Here is a 21,431-nt window from a genome sequence, read left to right as displayed (position 1 = left end):
ACGACGACAATTTCCGCATTTATGAATATTCCCTTTTAACCCTTTCAGTGCGGGAACCGAATTTTAAAGGCCTTTGCAAACAGTTTGGATCCAGATGAGACGCCACAGAACGTGGCGTCTCATCAGGATCCAAACTGTTTGCTATTCTGATAGTATTCTTTGAAAAAAAATCGAAGAAAATGCTAATTTTAGAAATTCAGCAGACGACATTTTAGCAGACGACAAATTTCCCAGCATGCAAAGGGTTAAGGACGTATCCTCTAAACGAAAATCTAGTTTGGACGGAAAGAGGCGGCCCTGAATAGCCGGTTCGAACTGCACAGGCCATCTGGGATGACGCTTTACATTCATTAAGCCCAGTGTTCCCAAAGCAAGGCTCATTGTTTACTGCACTTAAATATCATCCTTCGTAATTCATTTATAAGTGCACATATTTTGAACTGTTAATGAGAGGAATTTAGCGACATACTAGCATACACAATGCGATTTAACTATGGCACAATATATGTGATACACAGCAATTACATGTGATTTGAATAGGGTAATGAAAGAGCATTTTAATATTAGAAATAAAATCGGATTATAAACATGTTAATTGCGTGGAATATTGCAATTTTCTCGTTAATAAATGTACGAATGTTATGATTATTAGGTATGCACATATAAAGGACGCCTGACTAAGATTGCAGCTAGTTCTTTAAGGGCGATCATGGCGAAAAAAAATCACAATGATTGCAAGTCATGCCGTACCTTTACAAAGTACGACTATTTTTAGCCGAAAGAGTGTTCAACTGCCGCAAAATTTATTCTTATATAACGCCTGAATGGTTATCAGTAACAAGTGTTCAAGTTACTTAAATCTTAGTCAAAGTCGACATAATATTTAAAAACTCGCAGCAAACACGACCGGTTTTTGGTTGAAACATTTTAAATGGTTAATGAGTCATAAAATTATTTATTCGTAGGACAGTTAACATTTGTCATGATTTTACGCTGTAATACTATGTCCTGTATCAATGGATTAATGTTAACCCATTCATGCCTAGCGTCCTGAAAAAAGGACATTGCAAACAGCGTAGACCCAGATGAGACGCCGCATGATGCGGCGTCTCATCTGGGTCTGCGCTGTTTGCTTACAGGAATTTCAGTAAGTAATATTCTAAATATAGAAATAAATATACTGGACATCCCTAATTTTGAAAATAAATTGATCCAATTTAGAATGATGGGAGAGTCCACTAGGCATAAATGGGTTAATATGTGTGGATATGATTTAACCAAATAATAACTAATACCAAGTACGCGCAATGAGAAGCACGAGGGGAGACAATATCGTTCAGGGTCATTGCGCCTGATATACAAACAATTTAGAACAATATCTACGTTTTGATCGAATAAAAGGACATCACCCATCAACTGATGTCATTCAGAGCATGGACTCATTGCTATACCCGGCATTTGATGTTATCACAGCTTTCTCAGAAGCAGTAGTAAAAATAATTATTTTCGGTTATCTACAATTAACATGTCCACATGCCCGTCCACAACGTTCAGGTAATGTTGTAAATAAATTACATAGGCTAAAACTTAGAAGGGGGCTCTATTCGCACCATTCTTAACCAATAAGATGATACTCAATATATTTTAACTATTATTTAGCTTATTAATTTGCAAATATAAGTAGGCCGTGCAAAAGGGGTTTAATGCATATGCGTAAAGTGCCGTTCCAGATTAGCCTGTGAAGTCCGCACAGGCTAATCAGGGACGACACTTTCCGCTTGCTTTGTATTTTTCGTTTACATAACGTATATTCTTAGCAAAACTCCAGTGTAGGCGGAAAGTGTCGTCCCTATTTAGCCTGTGCGGACTGCACAGGCTTATCTTGCACGAGACACTGTACGCACATGCATTAAGCCCATTTTTTAAAGAGCACGGCCCAATTATATTCGATGACAAATGTGCATTATATTAAACCTTCCTTCATGACAACAATTTATTAGAGCATGCCTGGAAAACTGTGTAAATATGGTTTTAATAATATAAATTCTTGCATCGTGATGTCTTCATGTTTACAGTAAAATATACATAGTTGTATCCCAAAATGCAAAACCCTTGCTGTTTAAAAATGAATACATTGTCATATGTACCTGTTATCACATTATAAAGAAAATGTATTTTAAGAAAGTACATTGTGGGGAAAGGGTGATATACATTATTTATGCCAATAGAATATGCGTTTACAAAAGTGACAGAATTAAAATAACTTTCTGCCAACAATCAATGCTTGTGATAAATAAAATAAATAACGGTTATCTTTATGTTTCTAGATTATTTATATTATCGTGGAAAGAAGCCACAGATATGCATTCAGAGATGAAATAGCCGCTAACACAAACATGGCGATGAAGCCCCATGCATAGAAAGCATGTCACGGAACTCTGATCCGATTTGTCTTGTTAAAAAGATGTATAACATGGAACCGAAACAACTGGCACACAATGTAGTAGTACACTGACCTGTGACTGTACCCACGTGACCTTCACCTCCATCCTCGTCTCCCTTGCTCCAGTCTGGACCTCTGACCACTCGGACACCCTCTATTAACATCGCCATCTTCTGCTGAATGACTTATATGTGAATCCGACGGCGCGTACATACCATTCACGTACTGAAATGGATTGCACAACATATTTCGGTCAATAGAAATATACGTCAACGTCATTAACACTGTATTTGAACGTTAAACAATAAAATTCAAGAGTCGTATTCTAAAAATCATAATTTTTCCGTATTGTTGCATTATATACAATCTACGGTATACATTTAAACTACTATACATTATAGGCAAATTCCAATATATATCTACATGCATATGTACATGACAACAGTATGATACATGACATTTATACATACAAGATCAAAATATAACACCTGGACATCGGAATTTATAAATTAATCAGCAACCACGTATATCCGTGTACTCATAAATATTTAAAATGAAAAAATTGCGTTCGTATTTGCAGAAAATTTAATGCAAATAAGATTTCATGACATGAAACGACTATAGATTACACTACACTTATGAAATAACCTTTAAGAATGTTAGCTGCTTTTAACCTTTACATATAAACGTTTCTAATATCGAATAAACAGTTAGGTTCTCAATATCAAAATGTTAAATTCAAAATATAAAAAAAAACAATTAGCATATTCATATGATATTTATACTAATCTCTACTGCCTTTGGAGACTAATCCAGAACAGCATGTATTCATTTTATTAAAAACAACAAATCATTGGGAATACACACTATTTCAGTTTTCTTTAATGACTAATTGATTATTGGAAATGCAAACTACTGAATTTTAATTAACCGTGCCTTATAACTGATCTGCTTATTTACCACTTGGCATAGGTTAAATTTCTTTTCAATTGAACTATTTCGTTAATTCTTATCCAGACGTGAATGCAACGGTAATGTGTAATTTGTAAATTCTGCTGTGAAGTCTGGGCATCCTCCCCTGTTGAGAAAGTTTCGATTGCCGTGAACATGTATCCGTGAGACACTAACCTTAGCACATGTCTAGAAATCTGACCACAATATCGAATTCTATGTTATTATTATATTTATAAATTAAACATTGTTATGACTGTGATCGATGAACACGCACCAATGCGTAATTTTGCATATTAATGTCAAAGCATGAGGATAAGTGCATCTTCACGATGATTGTTTACTTCATCGTGCTTTCGTATGGCATTAAATCGTCTTGTTCTATAATGAAATACACGAGAAAATAAAAATGCCAAGACGAGCGCAAGTCTTTGACGACAAAAATAGTTAATACAAAGGTGATGTTTAACTTTTCCGTACACATGGCCTAGGGCATATCATCCAATATACCCATCTCCACGCAGAGTTGTCGTTCCTTGCTCTCACATACAATCCAGCTATGCTGGTTCCAGTCAAAACGCTGCGCGAAGGTTGCCAATGTACACAGAATCAGTTTCGGATTTGAACTAATTAACCACTGCTCAGTGACGCTGAATCATGGTATACGTGATTGAATCGCAACAGTTCAATATTGTTAAATTGTTAATTGATGCTTTATTGCTTAATAAAATATTCGTGCATGCCTGTAGTATGCCTATAATCTGCCTATGTTATTATTTGCATAGTTAAAATGATATGATAGGATATGAGTTTAAAGACATTACCTATGAAATGTCGTACAACCCCATCATTATATATTATATGTTTTATGGTATATATGGCTTTGACTGTACTTATTATTTAAAGTTATGGAGCAAAAAAGTACATATGAAAAAATCAGTGGGGATTTCTCGGTACTTTCGGTTTACTATACAGTATACATAATAAACATCATCATTCATACGGCTATAAATAAACTTTACGACTGGGTATTTCACAATCGATGTATTTCAAGGTCAACACAAGTTTGTAAACCTCGGTGTTTATGACATAAACGTGCATATTTGAAGATCTCTTTCGCTAAGCTCTACCACTGCGTTTGATTATAATAGGTCGTCCGAATGGTTTCAATAAAGGGAAAGGCAATAGATTTGAATTATTCAGCACATAAAACCCATCAAAAAATGTCACCCGAACGGTTTTGTTGTAGCTACATAACCTATTGGATTAGCGTTAAAAAGCAAATAAAAACTAAAATCGGACACATGTGACACATTAACAAATATTTGCTCTCAAGATATTGTCTGCAATAATTTATCAAATAGATCCAGCTGTTCCAACTTACAGAGGGGACAAGATGGTATAACAACTAAACACTCTTAAGCTAGTTCGTCATACTTGAGTAACAGTGATAAAAATTAAAAACTGGTTAACATCTTTTGTAATAATTATAATTCACTAATACAGTAACAAATATTATGGGAAAATACTTAGCCAGTAATTGGATTATGAGGTAATTATTTGCAGTATTTATAGCTTAACTCATTGGACAGAAATATTTAATAAATATGGTCACATAATGTATTTGGGTCGTACTCTGTGAAAAGGGGGTTTAATGTATGTGCGCACTGTGTCGTCCCAGATTAGCATATGCAGTCCGCACAGGCTAATCATGTACGAAAGTTTCCGCTTATATGGCATTTTTCGTTGACAGAAAGTCTCTTCTTAGCAAAAATCCAGTTTAAGTATTAAGTGTCATCCCTGATTAGCCTGTGCTGACTGCACATGCTTATCTGGGACGACACTTTACGCGCATGCATTAAACACCCTTTTAACAGAGCCCGGCTCATTTGTATTCTGTGCTTTTCGTTGACCTTTGATTCAATCGAAAGTTGAAAAAAAAGAAAATAATTTCACTTGCTCGCTCCTATTCCGTTGAAGAACGGATCAACGACATATGGCCTAAACTAAAAAAGTTCGTTTGTACTTTATTGTTACACACGAAAACAAAAGTACTTTGTTTTCAAGGCACAAAAACTTCAGAGATGTCCAAAAGTTGCTACGAGAACTAACCAAGTTAAACCCATGGAGTCAAGCGATGAGAACACCGACATCTTATGAAATTTGGTGTAGCAACAGTTCAACTCATACAATAAAGGTAAGTCCCAAAAATAAGTGTGTGAAAAATGTGATCCCAGCTTAGCCTGTGCGTTCCGAACAGGCTAATACAGGACGAAACTTTCCGCTTGTATTGTTTTTTCGTTCAAACGAGGAATTTTGTTGACGAAAATTCAATTTAAGCGGAAAGTGTCGTCCCTGATAAGCCTGTGTGGACTACAAGGGCTAATCAGGGACGACACTTTATGAGCATGCATTAAACCCCCTTTTCACAGAGCAAGACTCAAATATATTTCCAAGACGTGAACTCAAACAAGTTGATTTACAGGTATAAACAAGTCTTTATTAATAAAAGAGAAAATAAAGTGTTTTATTTCTAAGTAACCAGGTATTTAACTAATAATACAGACTAAGTAATAACATGAATACGCATAAATGCTATATACAACTTTACAGAAAATGGAAATGAAAACTATATGAAGAGTTTATGTCAAACAATCCAGAAATATTTTAGGCTTATCCTTATTTTAAAATTGCTGTACCCGGGTATGCCTTTACATTATTTCTGTTTTAAGTAAAACTACTAGAAAGAAAATTTACTCACATCCAAATGCTTTCTTGGGTCGTTTGCAGAAGTGTTTTGATAAGCGTTTAACGCGCATAATGCTTGTTTCGATTTCCATATACTAAATGTTACTGTGGTAAAACCCTTGTATTTTACTTCCTTGTCTAGTGAAGGTAGTCGTTTAATTATCAATCCTAGCAAGAAGTTATCGATGTTTTCAAATCGCACGCGATTAAGGTAAACACTAAATTTAACAAGGTCGTTTATATTATAATATACAGGTTTTTTAATTGAGATACTGGTGAGTTATGCGTTATCCTTATTTAATTTTTAACATGATCAAGTTGTATGCCTTTAACAAAGGCATGTATCGCCCAAAGTGTGAGTTAAAGCATTGCAATGCATATAATTCAACTACATTTAAATAGCGAACATTCGTTTGTCACTACATTAAATGAGATACAAACATAGTCTTCATAGCACATAAAATGACGCAAAACTAGCACATTTTTATATAATTTACCTATTGATAAACGTGTATTCAACTGTTACGGGTTTAACATAATTTGTGTGAATAAGGTAAAAAAATACATAAATGCAAACGTATAAATGACAGTAATTGCTGTGTACAGATTATTCATCATTATTTAGTTATGGATACACATTTTTATAAATAATTATTTTAGAACTGTTATAGAAAATGCGAAAATGGGGGAAACAATTTTGTACATTCATCGGGTCATTAAATCGACTTTATACGATCTTTTTGTCAAAACAGATAAAACGCTGATGAAAAAAACAAGTTAAAATAACGTAGAATAAGAAAACAAGAAGAAATTACAGTTTAATTCGAATGCAAATAATTGTTTGGTGCACAGCAAGACACTACTTTATATATTGAAATCGTGATACATCTTTCACGAAGGTATAATGGTGTACTTTGAGTTGATATGCAAAACACGACTGTTCAGGTTCAGGTTCAGGTTATTTTTAAAGTACAAAAGCGTTGTGGTGCACATATTTTAAATAAAAAGTACAACACTAATTCAAAAACACTATTTAAAGATCTAAAATGGTTGACTTTCGAACAGCGTAATCACTATTTCATGTCAGTTATTGTATTTAAAGCATTTCACAATCAAACCCCAACATACATACGTGACCTTTTGACACCTTCACAAAATATTCACTATAACTTGCGATCTTGCGAAAAGGGGGATTTAAAGCTAGTGCGAATACCCAAAACAAACTATTTCAAACAATCGTTTGAATTTTCTAGCAAAACAATTTGGAATTCGTTACCCCAATCTATACGTCAAACAAACAATTTAATTACATTTAAGAAAAAATTAAAAGCTTATCTTTCTTCCACACTTTATGAAATAAACTGAACATGCTTCATGTTGTTTTAGTAAATAACATTAGTTTAATGTTTAAATACTGTTCTTGCATAAATGGTTATTGTAGTTTTATGTCTGTCATTTGTTTTTAATTATAATATATATCATTATATGTGTATGCATGTATGATTCTTTATGTTTTGTTCTTATTGCTCAAGATGAAATATGATGTATTTGTTGTAAATTGTATCTTGTTAGAAGACCTTGTTGAAAATAAGAAATGTATTATATAAATTGCATATTATGGAATTTCATTTGATGTATTTCTTAACAAGTCTATCTTCTTTAAATAAAGATTTTATTATTATTATTATTATCCTTTAATTCAACTGCCCGTCAACAACTATACAAATATATATGACGTCAAATAATAATAATAATAATAACGCGCTAATTCGCGGCAACCGCCAATCAACGTTACGTCTAAAATCTCATACAATATTCACGACAACATCGGCTATTTCCGTACTGCTCCGTAAGATAGGATTTATGGAACAAATCATCTGCTTATCCAGAGTGAACTTTATACGCACAAGAAATATATACTGTTAGGAAAACCCTATTTATCTGTGCAGATTCGTTCATACGACACATAAACACAATTTTGTTGTTTCAACAAGTACGAGTAAACGTTTCGGTATTGATCAGCGCGCGTTCACTTGTTCGATATAAATTGCATTGAAGTAAACAATATGTGATTGACGATGCAATATAAATATAGTTTATTTATTTTAGATAGCTTTCCTCATTCATATTCATGTTTTGGTTGCAGATAACGAATATAAAAATATAATTGAAATCGTATATACTTGCTTCAAATAATCTTTCGTAATTGAATTCATTTGATATAACAAATTAAATGGCCGACGTGTAGGTAACAAAAACACGATGGACTTGTATTTGGACTAGTACACAGCTAGCATTTGATATTTGACTGGCCAAAAGGCGAGTCAAATGTGATAGGTCATATTTGAAGAATCGATACGCATACAATAAAAAATCTCTGCACAAATATGTTCGGTTCTATTATGTAAGTTATAAATATGCTCATTACTTTTTTTAACGCTTATGTTACACACTTTTATATTTTGATACTTTGAAAGTGTGCTACCTTAAAAGTTATTCGTTAATTAAATGCATTAATGGTGCATTCCAAAATGGCCGATATGTAAATAATTCGATTGACGTTCAATTTAACGGGTAGCTACATAAATAATCCCAAGAAGTTTATATCAACAGAAAGCTTCGACAGCCACGACAAAAAAGAACGCTACTCTTATGGCTTTTGTTGAAAGTGCTATAAGTTGCTGCATTTAAAATTTGATCGCAAAGTAAATATGCCAAAAAGTTTATTTTTTTGACATCAAAACGTCATGACGGTATAAACGCTTTATGACGTCATTTCGAATAATCACATAGTGACATAGTAACCTTTCCTGAATAAAGAAGAATAACGCAAATGTTCGATGATTACGGTGACGATAGAGATGACAATAATGATCGTGTCGATAAAGGTGGCTATGAATATGTTGACGATTCATTTGTTATATAGCGACGAATTACATGCCGATATTGTTGAAGATAATATAGATTACGATGATAAAGATGATTATAGTGATGACGATGGGGATGAAGATAATAGAGATGACGATGGTGATGAAGACGATATGGATGACGATTGGGATGAAGACTATAGAGAAGGATCTGATGACGATAATAGAGAAAAATGATAATAGCGATGAGGATAGAGATACAGATGATAGCGATGATGATAAAGATGCAGATGGTAGTTTCTATTTTATATAGATGAATATGATAACGTCGATGATAGAGATAACGATGGTAGCGATGCTGATGAAAATGACGAATGTAACGATGAAGATAGAGGTGATGATGGTAACGATGAAGATAGAGTTGAATATGATAGCGGTGATGATAATGTAACAGGGTGATATTTCCTCCCTGTATGTTAGGGGAATTTCCTCCCTTTAAAATGTTCTTTGTTAGATAATTATACTTATTGTTTATATATCATTTTGGTGTGAACAATATTTTACTTAATTCCAAATGTGTAACTAATTGCAGTTCATTGTTGTAGTTAAATAAAGTTTATAAATTTTGTTATATAAACTTTATTTAATAATGTTAGTTTAGGTAGACCTTCCCACCAGTTGGGCAAGATAATCGGGTTGATCCTGATGATTAGTACTCTGTACATATAGTACAGCTACATGTTTCATGATATTTACTAAGTTATTTCATATACCTATATGAGTCGCAATACACGAGTTCAAAACGATCATTTACGTTTTGTTTCTTATTTATTTCAACCTTCTTTGAGGTGAATAGTAAAATAACCCGGCATAAAACGAACCTATCACATTTGGGGGCTCGTCCGGGATCTATTCAGTAATACATTATCAGCTAAAAATCCTATAATTTCATAGCATAAATAAACGGTCGTTTTCTCTCGTTTGTGTTGACTTTAGTTAGGAAAGATGGTGTTTTGTATAGGTAGTATAAACCTGTATAGATAAACCACATGCAGTGAATTCTAGTGAAGGATTAGTACACATTGTTGAATAGGGCATTATAATTACTTTGGTTGACATAACAATGGATTCTCATGCTTTTCATGAGAACTCTAGTAAACAGAGTACTGTGTCATTTTTAGCTGGGGAAAGAAAAAATGAGGTTCACTTTACAAAAAGCCGTGTACAGTTTTTAACAGAAGAGATATTATTGGATAACGATAGGGATTTAGATACGGGTCCTACTAGCAGGCAGAAAAGGTCGTATATTTCTGACTATGATAATCCCTACGCTAGCACTCCACTTAAATTGGAGTCTGATGTAGATTTCCCTCAAAGACCGCCTCTTCCAAAACACTATTTTAGGCGTCACGAGTTTGATGTTAATTTGAACAGACCAGTTGATACTATTGAATCTGTCTACCAGAATTCAAATCAACCATTTAAAAATTTCAGAAACCCTGAGAGTGCAATGGGGCCATTTAGACCGGTATGTTCACAAACTTATGGGATGAATGATGGATTTCATGAAAACTTCTATTCTCATAAACCCAAGAAGCAATCCGAAATTTTACCAGATAAATTTGATGAGAAATCTACAGAATTCTCTGACAATATTATACATTTTGAACAGGTGGGTATGTGGAAAATGTGGTCTGTGCAAGAAAAGGCTTGTATGTTAAGTATCAGTTTGAAGGGAGAGGCCCAGAAACTTCTGTCCTCACTAAGGCCAGACCAACACGTACATTACCAAGAAATTAAATACGCATTAAGTCAGTGTTTTGCTCCCATAGAAAGAGGGTTAGCTTACAGATGCCAATTCAGGAATAGAAAACGATTGAGGGATGAATCTGTCATAGATTATGGATACGAAATTCGTAGATTAGGTCAGAAAGCTTTTCCAAACATGGATGCCAGATCTTTAGAAATATGTTGAGTGGATCAATTCATACATGGATTAGACAATTTTGACCTTCAAAAACATGTACAATTTGCTCACCCATACAATTTAGAGTTGACAATTAGTGCTGCATAGAGTACACCTCACTAATTGGGTCTTTGGATAGGGTTAGGAAACCTGTAGACAGTGAATTTTCTACCCATGTTGCTACAGTAGACTCTCAGGGAACTACAGGTAGACATAATGGAGAATATGTAGATAAATTACAAGAAATATGCTCATCATTGATAAACAAAAAGATTAGGGAAAGGTTTGAAGCTGAAAGTCCGAGATTTTTGCCTTCTCAAAGAGACAGAACTTTTGCAACTTCTAATGGAAATCAAGCTAGTTACAGGTCTTATAATCAGAGAAATTTTTCTGACAATCAGCAAAGGTTCAACAGTAATAGATACACAAACAATACTAAGGGTTATAGACAAACTGCTCAAAATAACCATGGCCCTCAGATTGTATGTTCGTACTGTGGGGAGGCTGCACATGTGGAAACCCGTTGTCCCTTCAAGAACATCTTAGAGAACCAGGGAAACGGCGATTAACTGGGTTTGACATGGCCGAAACACCAGTTTATGAGCATAAAAGGCCACAATTGGATAGTAATAACTTGAGTACAATGGTTCATAAGAAGTCTGATGTGCAGAGCATAGAAATAAATTTTAACAGAGATCAGCTTGATAATGAGAGTAGAACACCTGGTTTTCTTCCAGTAGTGAGAAGTGAGGACCGCAAAGTGGAACAGCTTGTTATTAGTAATAACATGATTGAAGTAGTTGCCAAGCACTGAAATAGATTCCATTAGAGTTCAGCTTGATGCTGAAGATTGTAAAAAGGGATGTAAACCAGTGATAAGTAGTGGAGTAGAAGTCGGAGTAGATGCATCCGAAAATGGGCTCCTGTGTACAGGAAAATGTAATCAGGATTTAAAGGGGAATATACAAACTACTAGGTCATGCCTCTATGCTAAGTGTTCTTTTAGTTCATGTGTGAAAGGGAGTCTATTGATAGATAGTGGAAGCTCTGTATCTCTTTTTTGTCTCGGCGTAGATTTGATGCATTAGACAATAAACCAGAGTTAATTTCTATGGACAAAACCCTTTTAACGGCAAATGGTGAGAAATTAACTGTTCATGGCCATTGCAAATTGTCGTTTGAGATAGAACACATCGTTTTTGAGCACAAGTTTGTTGTAGCAGATATTTCAGAAACGTATGGCATCATAGGCATGGATTTTTTGGAAAGTGTAGATGCTACCATTAAAATTGGCAAAAAGATACTAAAAGACGAAGTTGGGCAAGGTCAAGTTACATAAGCAAAGTTCAATTTACTGTGCTAAAATTCAGGCAGCAGAATAAATAACAGTGCCCGCAAGAGCTGAAATGTACATTCCTGCATATGTACACGGTAATTTTATCAGTAAAGAAGCTTTCTTAGAACCTAGGGTAAACAATATTGAAGGGTTGTTAGTGGCACGGAATATAATCAACCCGCTTGTTAGCAAATGTGTTGTCTCAGTAATGAATGCCAATGAAGAGCCAGTAAAACTTAACTAAAACACAGTTTGGGGTTACTTAAATGCAGCTGAGCAGATAAAAAAATTACCTTACTTCAAATCAACCTGTTGATAAGGAATGCCCTAACCATTTAAGATGCATATTAAACTCTGTTTCGGAGGATATTACTGAGGATCAGAAAAACCAAATTAGTAGACTATTAAATGAAATGTGATAGGTTCGTTTTATGCCGGGTTATTTTACTATTCACCTCAAAGAAGGTTGTAATAAATAAGAAGCAAACTGTAAATGATCGTTTTGAACTCGTGTATTGCGACTCATATAAGTGTATGAAATAACTTAGTAAATATCATGAAACATATAGCTGTACTATATGTACAAAATACTAATCATCAGGATTACCTTGCCCAACTGGTGGGAAGGTCTACCTAAACTAACATTATTAAATAAAGTTTATATAACAAAATATATAAACTTTATTTAACTACAACAATAAACTGCAATTAGTTACACATTTGGAATTAAGTAAAATATTGTTCACACCAAAATGATATATAAACAATAAGTATAATTATCTAACAAAGAACATTTTAAAGGGAGGAAATTCCCCTAACATACAGGGAGGAAATATCACACTGTTACAATAACGATGATGATGGTAGCAAAGATAACAGAAATGACGATGGTAGCGAATTTTATAGAGATGACGATGATAGAGGTGACTATGGTAGAGATGATAATAGAGATGACGATGGTAGAGGTGACTATGGTAGAGATAATGATAGAGATGACGATGGTAGAGGTGACTATGGTAGAGATGATGATAGAGATGACGATGGTAGCGGTGACTATGGTAGAGATAATGATAGAGATGACGATGGTAGAGGTGACTATGGTAGAGATGATAATAGAGATGACGATGGTAGCGGTGGCTATGGTAGAGATAATGATAGAGATGACGATGGTAGAGGTGACTATGGTAGAGATGATGATAGAGATGACGATGGTAGCGTCGGATTAAGCACCAAGGAGACCAATAGACGGTGAAACTTTTGAGGCCAACGCGGCAATTTTGTTTTGTTGTGGCTGCAGTTACATTTTATGGATTTTCGTGATAAAAATGGTAAAAAGTATTATGCATGTATACAACTTTGTTTTTCTTTTTTTTCAACATGACTTGTAAGTTGACAAAATGATTATCATGAATAATATATTACAGAATGAATAATTTAATAAAATTGTATATTTCAACTGGCCACTATCAATCTTTCCGTTCATAACTACTAATACTACTAACTTATTTTGATGGGCTATAATAAGGTTGGTAATTGTGTAATGAAAAGTTACAGTATAGTTAGGTATTGCCATACTATATACTCTCTAACAAAAATTAAGAGCATTTATTTGAAGACACGATTCTCTGTATGGGCACTTGCTTTGATGTTATTTTTGAATATTTTTCTTTGTGCATCTGGTAGAAAAACATAGTTGTGTAGTACACATGCCCTGTTTTGCTTTATGGTTGGGGATAATTATGAGGATGTTTCCCTTAGATAAATTGCAAGACTGCACGCGATACCTTTATACATTTGAATATCTATATTAATATTGCATCCTGACTCTTTCTATTTAGAACAGAACAAGAGCAAGTTTTTGTATCAATTCAGTTTTGGTTATTTATTTTAAATAAATGCATTTCTTTTATATTTTAAAACGCAAATAAAATATGAATCCATCACAAACACTTATCTACATGCATAATGTATAATATATTCAAACATATTTGCTTGTGAATTTATATGCAAAACATAAACAAATATTCTTATATATAACAAATGAAGTACATATTCCAATATTAACGTATTTAGAAATAGTTAAAAGCAAAGATAAAGGCACAAGCCTGAGTATTTTGCGAAAGCTAGATTCACAAGAACCACGTTTTGCGTTAACCAGGCTTAATGCATTTTAAGTATCGCTAAATATGTTGCTCTTATTGGCGAAAAATATAGTTTCAGCGGAGAGTGTCGTCCCAGATTAGCCTGTGTGGACTGTACAGACATCTATTGGATGACACTTCTCGCATATGCAGTAAGCCCCGTTTTCATAAAACGGGCTCATTAGATCTTCGCACATGGGAAAATATATCTTGGTATCGATCACTTAAATCGTTCCATTATGCATCACACACAGCGTATTAGTAATACTAGTCGTACATACGAAAGTGAGTGAATAGCATGTCTTATACATCGCTAACGCACCATGAGCACTGTGCTCAACAAAAGGTATAATACTAAATAAAAAAATCACAGGCTACAAACATGATAACTTTGGTATATAATTACATCGATCTAACAGCATTACATCCAAAACGGGAGCATAGTGGCGTTTTCACACACACAATTGGAAAGATCCGTCCTGACTTCGACGCCAGTAGATGGAACTTCCGAATGAAATAAACGGATTCGTAAAATTGTCGCAACTAACGCACGCGCATCTACTCAGATGCACATATCTTACCATGCGACCTCGATTCCAGTGATTTGAAAGCAGACAAATCTGACTCATGGAAATATAGTCCGCATAGGCTCATCAGGGACGACTGTTTCCGCCAAAACTGGTATTTCGCTAAAATGATACTACCTTGAAACGAAAAATAACACTAAAGCGAAGAGCGTCGTACCAGATAAGCCGTCTCGGAATGCACATGCTTATCTTGAACATCACTTTACGCACATGCATTTCGCCCAGTTTTCCTAAAGTGCCGCTAAAATATGCAACACGCGTTAAGCCCGGTTTTCCCATAGCGCCATTCAAATGTATCACATTCATAAAGCTCCATTTGTCAAGGGCGCCGTTTAATTTTTCACATGTACATTGTACATGTACTGATTCACTTATTATGTTCCTAAACGAGTTACCCCTCTTAAGAAACTATTGTATGGTAAAACGTAGTATGTTTCTGTATGCTGCAGTTTATATTAAGAATAAGGTAAATATATTAAATGTTAAATAGATCTATATGAAATCACAATACAGGGTTTTTTCTGCCTATTTTGGGAAAAGGAGTATGACCAATTTAGGAATTTTTTATCGACAAAATTGTCCATTTTGGGAATTTTTGCTTCGATGAAACAGCTCATTTTGGGAAAACATTGTGAATTTATCGTGCTTAAATAAGTCAGAGGTTTAACAAATAATTTGTTTTTATTTGTTATTTTGACATTTAATGCAGGTAAGCATCATTTTGGTTTGTGTGAATGTGCTGTGAAATGGGGAGCACAGCAGGTTCATGGTGCTGAATCCTCACTCAACCACAGCAGTGCTTGTTGGTATGATACACATCAGCTGGACGAGTTGGAACATTTATAATCTGATAATCATAGGCCATAAGACACTTATTTCTAAATTTCTAACTTATTATTTGGAAATTGGGAATTTTTGTTATAACTTTGGTTTGGGATCAGGTCCGTTTGCATTGGGAATGCCTCCGTTTTCCGGAGGCGCAGACAGTGCTGAAAAACCCCTGCAATATTATTGTTAAGTTTTATACAATGAGCGATTGTTGACTCTAGCAATTTAAAAACTCGTTATAATTGTAGAATTCAGTTGTGCAATCAATGGATTGCATACTCATACTTATAAAATAACACAACATAACATATATTGACATAACTTTTTTTACTTTCTATGAAACCAACATTATAAACTCGATATGATATAAAGTTATAATAAAGAATATTCTTTATCTTACTTAAAATTGATTTTATTTAAGGAAGTTATAGATTCATGTCCATTTTAACTCTGTTCTAGAATGTGCAATTGTGCATGTAATGTATAAAGCTTGGACATTATCGATAGACTATACAAAGGGAAATCATTGAACATATCCTAACAGTCGTACCGGTTTCAAGAATCGTTTCCCTTCTTGTTCCAGACCTTCTACATTCTACCAGTAACAAAGATGCTTCACTGGTCATTTTATTTGTAACATTCATTAGTTTTGCAAAAGGATGTGTTCTTTAAATGGATGCCGACAAACATAATACCATTTTAACACGCGTTGTACTAAATTCAAGTACACAAGACAATATAAAACAATACAGTAAATCTATGCAGCTGCTAACATATAAGTTCCTCAAATACCACTTCGTTCACTTCTGATGTATATGAATCTCAAATAACATCTCAAATATAAACATATAAGTTCCTCAAATACCACTTCGTTCACTTCTGATATATATGAATCTCAAATAAAATCTCAAATATAAACACAATTTATGTTAACTACATAAAAACAGTTCGTACACATAATACAATACCACGCCTTATCAAAAATAATTAGCGTGCATTTCGTTGTTTATCTCGACTTGACTCGGTGCGAATGTTCTTAGATGGAGCTGTAATTTTGTGACCGGCTAAAAATGTTCGCAGCGAGTAAAGTCGATATATAGAGCGAATATTAATAAGATATAAACGCATATCACTTTATTGCCGATACGGCTGTCGTATTTTTCTTGGTCTTAAGTCTATTCTGCGTTCTTAAGTCTAAAAATGGGTTGGAGATCATCGTGCGTTGTGAAAAATGTATCAATTACCTAGTAAAATGACAACTGCATAATACCACGATAAATATTCTGAGACTGGGGCGTCTGCATTGTGGGAGTTATTTTCTATGCATAAATGTTAATATCCTATTGCAATTGGCCCGGTAATGAGATATGAAGTATGTGAAAGAACCGCTGGTACCTCACTGTTTGATCAACTCATTTTTAGACTGCAGGCGTGAATTGAATAACACCACAGAATCAACGACAGCATTTCAATTTTTATTTTGAGTATATGTGTATATGTTATACAGATGTTGATTACCGTAACTCTATGTACAACTAAAATAAGATCTCAAGACACTATAGTGCCCTCTTATGAATAACATGATATTTAGATTGTCTTCAAGCATATAACATGGTGAAACGTGCACTAACTTAATATCTCTAAGCCAGAGTTTTTCTCTTGATTATTGTTCTGGAGTTTCGATACTCATTCATGTCGCTGATTCTGCGGCGTTATTCAATGCACGCCTGTATCAGTTATATTGACATTGCAATCACAGTGCTGTGCTGTTGTTTTTTCAGTTTAACCATATAGAAATTGTGTCTAGTTCAAACTTAGCTTGACAATATATTGACATATAATTAATTATAAGCCTTCCTCTATGAGCGCATGTGTATAAAATGCACTTGTTTAAACATCTATCCATAATGACATAATGAACACGAACGAAACCATAATTGTTATTTGAAGTCTATATACACTACATATTTTTAAATTGCCCGCATCATTTAAAATTTTATTTCTATTGTTGTTGTTGTTTTTTTTTTACATAATTATAATCACTGCCTTCAAAACTTTGCAAGGGACGCTAATCTAGAGTTTTAATTAGCAACTCTGCTTAAGGCAAATATCTCGAATTCCAATATATCATTTTGTGGACGTATTTTGGGAACTCTGCCTAAGAGAGGCTCGAACCAAATGCATCCCGGGCAACACTCAGTAAATATCAATTGTACTTAATAATTGCGACGTTCAACATTTGCATTTTGCAGGTTAAACAATGCTGGGAGTATAAGTTATCAATAATATAATCGCGAGAACCGAATATATCGAATATTTAAGTCTGTATAAAAAGATTTAGTTTAAGCTCGCGGATATTTGTAATTGTATTTTTGTATATAATCCATCAAAAAATATTAAAAGCTTTAAAGGTACCTTTTCACGTTTTGATAAATTGACAAAATTAACAACAATAATGGTTTAATATGTGCAAATATTCGTTGTAGTTATGATTTTTGCGAGAGAACAGTCATACTGCACATTTCCTATGCTCTAAAATATCCTTAACATGCATCTTTCTTACGATTAAAAAACATTAACATCAAACAGCGTTTCAAACGCGAAACGATTGAATAATTCGGACAGTTCATTTTAATCGTTAAATTGTGTGAAATTACGAGGTTTGGTAATGTAGAGTATAAAATACGCCTACCACTATATGAGCACAAATTGCCGAGTGGGTTAAATTCTAGAATTGTACGGCAAGGGTAAGTGGTTCGAACCCCGGTGGGGATTACATTTTATTTCTTTTATTTTATTCTTATTTGTTTACTGGAAATATAAAGTTCAATGTTTACATTAATCAATTTAAATCATATAAGGACAGACTTCATTACATGACAAAATCTGTGAAAAGGACTCTTTAAATGAAACTTATTTGAAATTAACAAAATAAAAATTTCTCATAAAACATCGATTTTAAAACACTAAAATGGCTCCGTAAAAACAACCGACATAATCCTTTTATTCTTAAAACAGATTAATGAATAATCGAGAAATCTTAACCTATGTGTCGGATCATTTGGAAGGAATTCAACTTTGGTAGGATAAGCAGATTATTGCTTGAGTAGGTATATATGGATGTTATAGGGTCGTTGTAGTTTGTACGGGTCAATCAATATTATTATTCGTTTAGCATTAATACGCTGTTATTTATATAATTATGTTTGTAGGTCATAAACACTATTGCAAAATGTGCTATGGATGTAACGTTACAGATTCAAACGAAACTCTACGGTCATAAGTGGGGTATCGCTGGGTTAACCTCTGTGACAACTGTTTGAGCGAGGACAAGCACGTATTAACACATAGCTTCCAGCGAATAGATTTTCCACATACATAGATGTTTATTCAGGAAAAAAGGCAATATGCCCATCATTCCGCATGCAACACATGACAAAGAAATATACAACCGGTTAATGGTGAGATATGTTGCATCATGTTAGATATCTGCATATATATATGGGGAGATATAGATACATTTTGATTGTGAAGATGCAATAAAAAGATAAATAAATAAATAAACGTTTGGAAGCAATGGAAGGAAAAAAAAAAATATAGCGTGTATTTGTCTTAGACCAGGGTTATTGGGTCATTTCGGAGAAAAATGTAAGTTCTAGTCTAATGAAATGTAACTAGAGTTTATGTATTAAAAAGTGTAAATTTAAATATGAACGGTATATTTAGTATATATTTGACACACAAAGTTGAGTTAACCAAAAATGGATATTAAATCTAGGTAGCCTTTTTTTTTTGGGGGGGGGGTTAGATTGTATATTCCTTGTTAGAGAGCCAAAAATATAGAAAAACTCACGTAGGCATGCTATAGTGTTTGATTTCAGGTACATGTACATATCAGGTGCATTTATCAGTAAAAGTTATTTACATATATATTTACATACATGTTTAACAGTTTACAAAATAACATTTGTTATTTACAAACACATACACACACGCTTATATATATATATATATATATATACACATACATATACATATATATATATATATACACAAAGTATCATATAGTATTTTTACAACGTTGGTGATGTAATTGGTGCATGTGTATTTTGCGATTGATGTTGGTGTTGTGTAGCCTTTCATGTTCAAGCTCATAACGATATTAATATCCGATATATCAACTCGTGCTTCCGTTACACAATCGATTTATAATTGGAGAAATCATCAAATGTGTCTGGAAATAATCGGATTAACTACCGTCGTGGATACAGTTAAATGGATTTTATCATGGTAAGTCAACGTTGTAAGTGTGGTACAGTTTTACAAGCTTGACAACCTAACCCGAAATCAAAACGTTAGGTTGAGGCGCATGTGTAAAATTGACCAGCTTAGGTCTGCTCATGACTGATTGACTCATGTTAGTCAAGTAATCTAATTCGGGGAATTAGGTTACTACACATGATGGAGCTATATGTATATACTAATGATACAATTGAGTGGCTTGATATGTGATGGCCAATTCATCATGCTAACAATTTTTGAAGATTTAAAAGTTACACATTTAGACAATTAGAGCACACATTTATCGATTGTTATTTGATATGTGGTAAACAAATGCATTGTATTTGCGTTCACCAATAAGAAAACCTTACAGATTATGCAAATTTTGTAAGTTTTAGTAACAACATAGAATAAAATAGCATGGTATATGATGGACAACTGTTATAAACTTAGATACATACATGTACACCTACATAAAAATGAGCAATATACATATACTGGCTTACATGTTAATAAAATATGATGTTTACTATTGATGTTTATTTGATTCTTACGTTTGCAATACACCTAATAAACATAATTGTGTTTTATGTTGTATCTTTTTGTAATACCAGTGTATTTTTGTCTTTTCAATTTCAGGTACCACTACTGTTTCTTGACACAAATTGTTTTTCTACTAATTTGGTTAAAAAATAGTGGTGTGTGTTTTCATCGTTGCTGTAATAAGGGGCTGTGAAAACATAGAAAAGCTGGATTGCCATTTCACATATTGACGGGTTTGCCAGGCTCGCATGGTTGTGAGTATAATTATATTTATTTTATGTAATAGGTGATTAATAACTAATTCTGTGAGTATATATTTTCTCTTAACACCAGTGATTTATGTATATATATTCCTAGGTTTTTTAGTATACCATTGTTGTTTGCGGACATTAGTTCTGAAAATTTAATTATGTTTGGATGTTTCCAATAGTATTTTTTAATGTGTAATTTTCTTATTTCCTTGTAAAGTGGGCATTCTAATAAAAAGTGGAATTCATCTTCTAGTGTATTGCAAGATAGGCATTTTCGTTCGTTTCTTGGTATTTTGTTTGGTTTGTGCCACCTTCCTGTTTCTACAGCGAGTCTGTGTGATGATGTCCTGAGACGTGTGAAAGCTTGTCGGTATTTTTTTATATTTAAACTGTTGAGATAGTTTTTGTAGCCAAAGTTGTGGAAAAGTATATAAGTTGATGCTCTTGAGGACATGTGGAGTTCATTGTTTAAGTTTTGCAAGAAAATAT

General features: G+C 33.7%; 2 protein-coding genes across 2 annotated transcripts in view; one reads left to right on the top strand and one right to left on the bottom strand.

The window, feature by feature from the left end:
* LOC127840439 (uncharacterized) overlaps positions 1-6,559 on the bottom strand; it is a 38,075-nt gene extending 31,516 nt beyond the window's left edge. Inside the window, exons 1-2 of the mRNA XM_052368854.1 lie at positions 6,156-6,559; positions 2,517-2,668 (exon numbers count right to left, since the gene is read on the bottom strand). Of these exons, the coding sequence (XP_052224814.1) occupies positions 2,517-2,613 (97 nt within the window). The 5' untranslated portion in view covers positions 2,614-2,668; positions 6,156-6,559. The remainder of the gene's footprint in view (positions 1-2,516; positions 2,669-6,155) is intronic.
* A 2,601-nt stretch (positions 6,560-9,160) lies between these two features.
* Positions 9,161-13,563, top strand: LOC127840438 (prostatic spermine-binding protein-like). Its single transcript, XM_052368853.1, has 3 exons — positions 9,161-9,302; positions 10,504-10,537; positions 13,137-13,563. The coding sequence occupies exons 1-3, from the start codon at positions 9,161-9,163 to the stop codon at positions 13,561-13,563; spliced, it is 603 nt and encodes a 200-aa protein (XP_052224813.1).
* The last annotated feature ends 7,868 nt before the right edge of the window (positions 13,564-21,431 follow it).

This window comes from Dreissena polymorpha, chromosome 8, assembly GCF_020536995.1.
Source record: "Dreissena polymorpha isolate Duluth1 chromosome 8, UMN_Dpol_1.0, whole genome shotgun sequence".
Taxonomy (NCBI): Eukaryota; Metazoa; Mollusca; class Bivalvia; order Myida; family Dreissenidae; genus Dreissena; species Dreissena polymorpha.
Note: the sequence above shows the minus strand (reverse complement) of the source record. Positions and strands in the feature narration are given on the sequence as shown.